Below are 9344 nucleotides of genomic sequence, written 5' to 3' on the forward strand. Positions count from 1 at the left end.
CGCAAAACCAAATTTTGAAATTGGCGTTTGATTTTCCTTTATTCCAAGTGCCTATGTATCAAATTTCATTCAAATACCTTTATAAGTAAAAAAGTTTGCAATTCGGTTTATAAATGGTCGAGATGCGAAAAGGGCACTGTGAATTTTGAATCGATTCGATTCAACTTTTGGCATTGCGTATAATATGGCTAAAGCTATGCCCATATTGAATTTCATGCAATTCAGTTCATAACTAACGGAGATGTAAAAGCGATCGAACATTTCTAAACAAAGTTATTGTTCACACGGACAGATAGTTGGACAGACAGACAAAGGAACAGACGGACAGACCAACAGGCAGACGAGAGATAGCAATGAAAAATTGTAAGCGATCTCTAGGATCGTTAATAAACGGCAAAAGTGTAAAATTATGGAACATGTAGAAAACGGTCTTTTGTTTTTTTTACAATAACTTTTTTTGTAAGCGGTACAGAAAAAATTCCTTCCTTGGTACAAGACTCGACACCATAACGAACCAAATAGCGAAAAAAGTAAAACAATAGCTCTTAAGATAAAGAACTAGTAGCGTCGGCAAAACGAGCGGACGGACGGACGGACGGACGCACGGACGGACAAAGTGGCCACAATAGCGTATTTTATTTTTATTTTTGTGAAAATGCGTTAAAAACCGAGAAAGCGTTATGCCCACGGATATGCCTTCCGTCGACCTCGTCGCCATCTGCTTCATCATTCTCTCCTAGCTTCGTTACGAAAATCCCCTAGTATTCGGCATCTGCGCAAAACGGTCGTTGGTTATATACAGAGCATATCATATTTTTGTTTCAGATGCACAGGTGCGTTGTCTAGCCACAAGGGTGGATTATCATAAAGTTTTGATCAGTTTTAATCTTCTAGCGAATGCTGCATAAATTTAAAATACAGTTCCAAAATGTAATTGCAATTAAGGGATCACGGCAAGCACAATCCGATGCACGTATAACCCGCGCACGCATAATCGGGGTTCTACTGTACTTTGTTCGAATGTTGGTTTTTTTAAATATTCGCTGTTAACACCATGAGTTGATGTTGGTGGTTTTGAAGTTCAGTTTTGTGAAGTAAATGCCAATAGTAAAAAACAATCCTTATTAGCAACATAAGTTATTGTTTGAGATGTCTGCTTTCAAAATTTCAAACAACCAGTACCGTTGGCGTATATAGAGACACCGCTGGATTTAAATACAATGCGGTCATTTTGCTGTGTGATCAGGAATTTTAAACAATGTTAGTCTATATAGGAAGGAAATGGTGTCTTGAATTAGCTTATTTGCCGAGTTTGCAGTGTCTTCAGCTCATGCAGGTTCATTTTCTATTTTAGCGTCACTTTGCTTTCTGCATCCAGTAAGTTTGAATTTGTTCCAGGCATTTCAAAAAGGTAATGTACGTATACTTACTTGTAACTGAAATTTCTTATTGTAAATTGTGTTGCCTTCAGCTGATTGTTAACTCGTCAGGTGTAACGTGATTCTTGAATTTGGTTTTATTTGATTTCAATGCGAATTTTGTCCTATTTTGATTTGTTTGAGATTGGCCAGTTAAACGTTCACCACGTACCTACTTATTTAGATTGATTCGCGATTAAATGTTTCGTTTGTAGAGAGCTAGATGCCTCCGTGTGGCGCAGTTACCAATGGTCCCTGTTTCGAATCCGGATTCGGGCATGGATATTTTTAAATGTATAATGGGTTGGGTTGGTAGAGCAGCCTTGGCTGAAACCCCGCCCACTCAAAAATAAAATAAATAAATTCATCTCGAAATACAACTTTAGTCGAAAGTTCCCGTATCCAGGACCTTCAGATATCTTCTGGACTGGAGAAGGTCCGGCTAATTAACAATGCATTTCGTGTACTTTATGAGAGACAGCTACTTCATCGGATTGTAGATGTGATGTAAAATGTGTTTAGCGTTTTTCACAGTTAAGGTCGATTCTCACTTTCGTGCAAGGCACGTACTCGGCACAGGCAAGGCATCGACTCAGCAAAATATCTATATTATTGAATCTTATGAATTTTTTGGGGTGTAATTCACACTATGCGAGCAACGACTCGGCAAGCTACGGCCTTTGCACACGGTGTTCTTCTGAAACAATATTTGCCGGGCATGTACCGTGCACGTTCCGACAAGTGTGAATACAATCTGTGCAGGTCACCGACTTTAGTTCAGTTTTCATAGTACAAGAAAGGTTGAAGGGTCAGCAAAGGAACACTTTTTCAGCGGAACAAGATGAGATGCTGATTGAATGTGTCCGAGAGAATGATTTCGGTCATAAAAGATACTTCTTATGCATTTTATATACACAAAAACGTATTTTTATTTTTCTGCAATATGTACTTTCTTGTTCTTAATCATCTAATATTAGACCTATTTTAATTAACGTGGAAGTTTCGAACATTTCCACAGTTGAAACTCACGTAGAAACTGCTTACCTGCGGCAAACGTGTCGCAGTGTGAATTGAACTCAAAAAACTTTGCCCGTGCCGAGTATGTGCCGTGCCGTTGCCGGGCCGGTTCTTTGCACGAAAGTGAGAATCGGCCTTTACCTCTCTCGCTCCAGATGTTCCCCCTAAAAATAACAGCTGTGAACAGTGATTCGGAATTTTCTTTTGCGCGACGAGTTCTACAGTAAGCATTGAGAAACGAATGAAAAGGTTTTCGCAAAGCTCTTTATTTTTATTTTAACATCATCAAAAACTAGGCCTACCTAAATATCAAATATCTATCTTCTTTAAAGTATGTACCTACATATTTATAATACAATATTTTATTATTCGTGTGCAGAAAACTGTACACACCTTACGAACACCCCGTACAAGACATGCCAGTACTTGACATATTTTCTGAGCTCTGAGTGCTGTGGTATAGTATACTTTATATGTAAATAAAGTTCTAGACATAAATATTGTATTTTTTACCCTGTGATCTTACAAAAAAGAAAAAGAAAATACAACGAGAAGTAAATGATGTAATTGCAATGAATAAGAAGGTACGAGGTGCTGTTAGAATTTACCTATTATTAACTTCTGTTCTTAACTAATAACTTTTTACAGATTGCACCATGTACAGATTGCAAGTTTACATTAAATTTATACATGTTTTTGCCAGGGGTACGTTCCTCAAATAGAATTTTACAAATTCTCAATTTACATTCACAATATTACTAAATACGAGTACAATTTTTTGGAAATATCGAGAAAATTGCTTTTGCACTAGCCTGAATGGTGACTTGTAAAAAACTTAATTAAAGTAAAATAACAATAACTTACACTATGAGTATTTATTGGTACCGTTTTCTCAATGTGCATTTTATATTAGTTTTATACCCTGCATCCACATGAAATGAACTTGAAAACAATAATATTATATTGTCACGTTTATACAAATAGAGTGGTTGTACAATAATTTAACGATACGGGGGAAAAGAGCGCAGGTTGTGTAGTCAAATAAACGTTTCTAATCTAAGGGTAACTTAAAATTATGAGGAACTTGAAAATATAAAATAATAATACTTTATAGGAATGTTCGTTTTGTATATGTACAACTTAACATACAATAAGTACCAGCACCATTACTGTTTTAGACTAAAATTAATAAGAGTGCTCAAGCAAAGATGTAGGTATCAAAGCAGAATTGTACTAGTAAGACTAATTGAAGGAAGAAAACTGAAACTACAAAAATAATACTTTGTGCACAACCTTCGTATGCTTCCTTCGCATATGGTACTATAACTACGTAAAAACTTGTACCAAAAATAGAAACATTAAGAAAAAAGTCTAAATAACGACATAAAACTATAATAATAAATACAAAGAAATCTTGAAATGGTAACATTTAATCTCACTTACTACCACTATTATCTAACAAATGTCACAGTCGCTCAAAAATATAACACGCAACTATTATCACAAGTTTAACATTTTTATTTGTAAATACCTTCATTTATTTAAACCCTCAAGAAAAGAGAGAGCAAATAAACGAAACGGACTTACAATTTTACACGTTCAATCGATTTGGACTATATACAATTTAAAATATAGAACACCATCTTTGTAACAAAAAATAAAACTGCTGTGGAAGCCTCTTGTTCGAATGATTCACAATAGATTATGTACAGTTCAATAGGGGGAGAGAAGACGAAACATAAAGGTGACTAATCTAGTGATGTGTGTTACAAGTGATTGAATTTCGAATTGAATTTGAACTTACAACTTACCCTGCAAGGTTTTAAATGCTGTTATATGAAAAAATATATTCACTAAGTGTAATTATTGTGCTACGCTTATATATCTAGTGCGGGTAACTGCAAAGCGTGTCCGAACCAAATTGAACAACACTGTTAATAAACCAATAATGAAATAGTAAGTATGTAGGATGTCATCAGTCTAATTATATTAAAAATCTGTAAAGTATCGATATATATTCGTATAAAAAAATGAGTCACACTAGCCTTAGTAAGTTTAAAAATGACAATATTGGTTTATTATCGACAGTATCGAGAAGAAATCGATGAATGAATAGCGGCAGAGTTGATGAAAGACAAAATAATATGCTTCTTGTACATTTTTTCCGTATACCTAGTTAAATATGTGCCTAAATTATTTTTTTTAAATTTTGTACTTGAATTTAAAAATTAATTTTCTCGAACATCAATTTTTGGGGTAATATTTTTACATACTAACATTTAGCCAACACTGATTTTGTACAAAGACTCTTTTTTTTTATAAAAAATGTACATATTTATACTAAAGGCTTGTCTTAGTCCGGTTTTTTTTGTGTTCGTTTCGCATCATCCAAGACCGCTTAGAAAACAAATAACGGAATCGAGTCAAGTGGGGGTTCCAACAAAACGTGCCGTTTGACAATGTTCCAGTGGCGATGGCATCGCTAGGATACCACAATGAAAAAGAAATAATTCGGCGTATTTCGTTTAAAAAATAATCATCTGAGTAGTATCAATCGCTATAGTATAAATGAGAATATATAATCTTATCTGTACAAACTGTATCGCACTAATATCGCAGTAAAGTGGTGAGTATTTAACGTTAGAAGTAAATTTTCTCTTTGACAATCCATTTATAGAGCAACATTTTCAAATTGAATGCGGCTATAAACTCGATTATCAACAAATGAAATATAAGTACTGCAAACAAAAACCGTTGTATATAGTATTATTTATGTATAGTATATTTGGTAAAAATGTGTAAATCTGTCAATAAAATAGTCTCAGGAACTGTTTCGGTAGCAAAAAATAATGAGTAGTAGTTGCTGTAAATTGTGTTGGAACGTTGGCAATATGAATATCAGTCTTATATTTTTTTAAATTAAATTTCAAGCAAACCATCCCTACGAACAGATTTGCCCGCATTTAATTTGTTATAGTTAATGAATACCAGAACGAAAAGAGGAAGCACGGACGACCCTTAAATCTATCATAACATTTAAATAACAATTAGACCATCGGCGTAAAGTGACCGACGGTTTATACAAAAAAACCCCAATTTGCTACAAAACAACAAAATATGAAACGACGGTCTTTTGACCAGTAGACATTTTTCTTTACAACCTAACACTAATATTGCCCCTAAGATTAATTAATGGACACACGCGTGTAGATTACGCGTTTTATTATTTAAATTAAATTTAATAATAAATGCCATTTAATCTTGACCGTTTTGTTGGACAAGCTCCCGTCTGTCGTCGCGGGAGAGCGTCGGTGGTTTGAACAGGTCCTGTGGTTCCTCCTCGAGTTCCTTCAATCTGTCTTTAGAGTCCTCGTCTAAAAGTGGCGGTTGACCGTAGTGATCTCGGTTCTTTTCGCTTTGGGGTAGGAGGTGTATCATACTGACGGGTATAGGAAATCCCGTACCGAAATCGGGATAAAAATTTGGCGCGAAGGGATTAAAAACGGGAGGTTGCGGTGGTGGTTCGTCGTTGCTCGAAGGCCTTGTATTCGGCTGAATGGGTTCGTTGTCGCGCGGTTCGCTTTTGCAAGGATTGTTATTGTTGTTACTGCCCAGGCCCAAAAAGTCGGGAGCGCCGGGACCACTGATGCAGTCCTTTCTGAGTTGCTCTAACTTGAGACTCTTACCGTACTTGCCTCGCACGTACATTAAGAGCGAGTTATACGGGATCCCAAATATTCGAGACGCTTGACTTGTCGTCATCTTCTTATTCCACACGTGCTGCAGAGCTTCCGTTAGTTCCGCATTTGTCCACGACCTGGGCGGTCCACCTCGTGGTGCCGAGTGCTGACCCTTTGGTCGTCCCACTTTAACACAAAATACACCGTTTTCCAAACAGTAACAACGGCATAAATATAATACCTACTTTTCTTTTTGGCAAATAACTGCGAGTCGGGGGTATTTCTTGGGTCCGCCATTTCTAAGAGAGGATTTCGACATCCGTCTAGACCAGGGGGAAAAAGACCCAGAGGAGAGTCCAATCCGAAAACTGTAACAAAACCAACACTTACAAATCTAATCACCTTAAGATCTAAGTAAATTGCACCTACAAGATTGTCAAAAAGTATTGACGTAAATAACCAAGAAATCCTTAACAGTCCTTTTCGCATTCTAATTAAACCAGTGTTTCTATGAAAACAGTATAGGTGTTACACGCTTTCTATGCCCATAGACTCTCATAATATGTATGCTCATGGCCACACAGAATTTGATGATGCGGAAAAAACATTAACAAAGAAAAACTTACATTTCAAGTGTGTGAATAGCTTAATGTTGTTTGAAAGCAATTATATTGGTTGTAAAGGAGCCGGACGGAACAGTCAATAAAATTCGATCGAAGAAGTTAGTATATAAATGTGGAATTATCATTGCCAGGGACTTATTAATTAAATTAAGTTTGAAGTAATCATAGGAGTAGTTCAAAGTAATATCTTTTCATTTAGCATTGATTAACTGCATTAGATTGATTACTTGCAAGTAAATTTTATAATTCAGAAAATTTGCGTGCGGTTTATTTGCCTCGCATAAATGCATCCCTCATCAAGAATGTCAGCCACTGGAGCGTAATTCGGTGACATAACCTAATTAAAAAAGAGGTTGCAGCAATTATGCGACCAACGTAAATTAGTATTGATTAACATTAAACTATGCGAAATTATGCGTACCGCTAACATCAATTATTTATATTTAGAATTAAATCTGCCCAAATATGCGAGCAGCTAACTTAAAAAATTCATTAGTGGTAGTTTAGGGTAGTTGTAACAAGTTTATTGCAGCTCTCAGTGAGTCCAGAATCGAGTCTTAAATTTTGGTTTTATAAACCGCAAACCATTTCATCTCATAATTCCAGTTTGCGTTTCCGTCGCCAATCGATCCTGAGTACTACCACTTATCCGTGGTACCTATCTGTGCATTACCCGAATTCCCGCCAGCGCCACCATACTACTACTCAAAACGCCATTGGTTGCTTTTTATTTATGTTCTTATGCTTAAATAGTCACAATTATTTAAAAAACAAGCAGTGTAACAATCTTATAGTTATGCGCTTGTGACATTTTGTAGATGTTCTGCTCGAGGACTCGAGGACGTTGACTTTCTATCACAGTTTTTGAATGCAGAGTTTTTGAAATGTACGTTGTCGCAGTTTTGTGAACTTAAAAGTATTTGTGTTCTACCTGTGGAGTCTTGCGTCAGTAAAATTCGTCGATCTAAAAATGAAAATCGACCTATTTTCTTTTTAATTAAGTGCACTGAAGCTGAAGATCATCATCCGACCTAGCAATTAGCAAAATTCAACGAAATGGAGTCCGCGTAACGTCAAGACATTAAATTTGCTTCGGTTACAGTTAATTTAAGGTTTTTGTAATTGCTTTTAAATGTTGTCACGTGTGTTTACGAACCCCGTACAATGAGAGTCTTCAGTAATTTATGTGATTTAATTCCGTTTATTTCCGTATAATGTATTTTTGCCTGGATCGTGAAGACAAATGGGCGTGGGTGCATTTTTACGAGATTCTAGGGGGTGGAACGATTTTTAAGGTTGATTTTCGAAATAAAGGGTTGAGAGTTGAATAACAATGCGCGATTGTTTGAAAATGATGAATTATGAACTGACTTTACAATTTTTAAGGTCAATGGTGAACGGAGGCGTTATGACCGGTTACTTACCCAGCAAAAGTTAGTGACGACCGCCTGACGGGCGATAACAGAATTTTAATGTTTTTACGTGATCAAAACCTATTCAGCGCCTCCCCAAGTTAATGCTGCCACTTACGACTGGCAGACGAGTGATTTTATTATTAGTTTTCAACGTACTTTCAGCCTGTATTGTCGAATTTTTTGTCGCTTATGGTTTAGTTACTATGTAAGCTGCCTCCCGGTCTAATTGGTTAACGAGTAAAAATGGCCAATGTAAGTTATTAGCGCCATTTTGGGGCATGACAAAATATTAAAAAAAAGGTAGGGACGCGTCCAGGAGAATTTTAGAAAGTGCAGTAATCGTTAATCGATCAACGAGGAGTCACGTTTTTGAGACTCGCGAAAATATTATGCGGGTTTAAAAAAGCATCTCAACGCGAACGCGGGAATTAATCACGGGAGTGTGCGTACCAGGAAGATCGTGATACGCGTTGGCATTACGTAGCTGCTGTAACTTAAGTGGAGACATTAAATTTGCTTCGGTTACAGTTAATTTAAGGTTTTTGTAATTGCTTTTAAATGTTGTCACGTGTGTTTACGAACCCCGTACAATGAGAGTCTTCAGTAATTTATGTGATTTAATTCCGTTTATTTCCGTATAATGTATTTTTGCCTGGATCGTGAAGACAAATGGGCGTGGGTGCATTTTTACGAGATTCTAGGGGGTGGAACGATTTTTAAGGTTGATTTTCGAAATAAAGGGTTGAGAGTTGAATAACAATGCGCGATTGTTTGAAAATGATGAATTATGAACTGACTTTACAATTTTTAAGGTCAATGGTGAACGGAGGCGTTATGACCGGTTACTTACCCAGCAAAAGTTAGTGACGACCGCCTGACGGGCGATAACACAATTTTAATGTTTTTACGTGATCAAAACCTATTCAGCGCCTCCCCAAGTTAATGCTGCCACTTACGACTGGCAGACGAGTGATTTTATTATTAGTTTTCAACGTACTTTCAGCCTGTATTGTCGAATTTTTTGTCGCTTATGGTTTAGTTACTATGTAAGCTGCCTCCCGGTCTAATTGGTTAACGAGTAAAAATGGCCAATGTAAGTTATTAGCGCCATTTTGGGGCATGACAAAATATTAAAAAAAAGGTAGGGACGCGTCCAGGAGAATTTTAGAAAGTGCAGTAATCGTTAATCGA

The 9344-nt window shown here is 36.5% G+C and overlaps 1 protein-coding gene across 1 annotated transcript; it reads right to left on the reverse strand.

The window, feature by feature from the left end:
* Nucleotides 1-2692: 2692 nt before the first annotated feature.
* On the reverse strand, nucleotides 2693-6477 carry LOC116177788 (protein jim lovell-like). The gene is made up of 2 exons (XM_031496899.1): nucleotides 6361-6477; nucleotides 2693-6301 (listed from the first exon to the last, which is right to left on the reverse strand). Exons 1-2 carry the CDS (start codon nucleotides 6410-6412, stop codon nucleotides 5691-5693), a joined length of 663 nt encoding a protein of 220 aa, XP_031352759.1. The 5' UTR covers nucleotides 6413-6477; the 3' UTR covers nucleotides 2693-5690.
* Between the last annotated feature and the right edge of the window lie 2867 nt (nucleotides 6478-9344).

This window comes from Photinus pyralis, unplaced genomic scaffold (genome assembly GCF_008802855.1).
Source record: "Photinus pyralis isolate 1611_PpyrPB1 unplaced genomic scaffold, Ppyr1.3 Ppyr1.4_LG8, whole genome shotgun sequence".
In the NCBI taxonomy this organism is placed as follows: Eukaryota; Metazoa; Arthropoda; class Insecta; order Coleoptera; family Lampyridae; genus Photinus; species Photinus pyralis.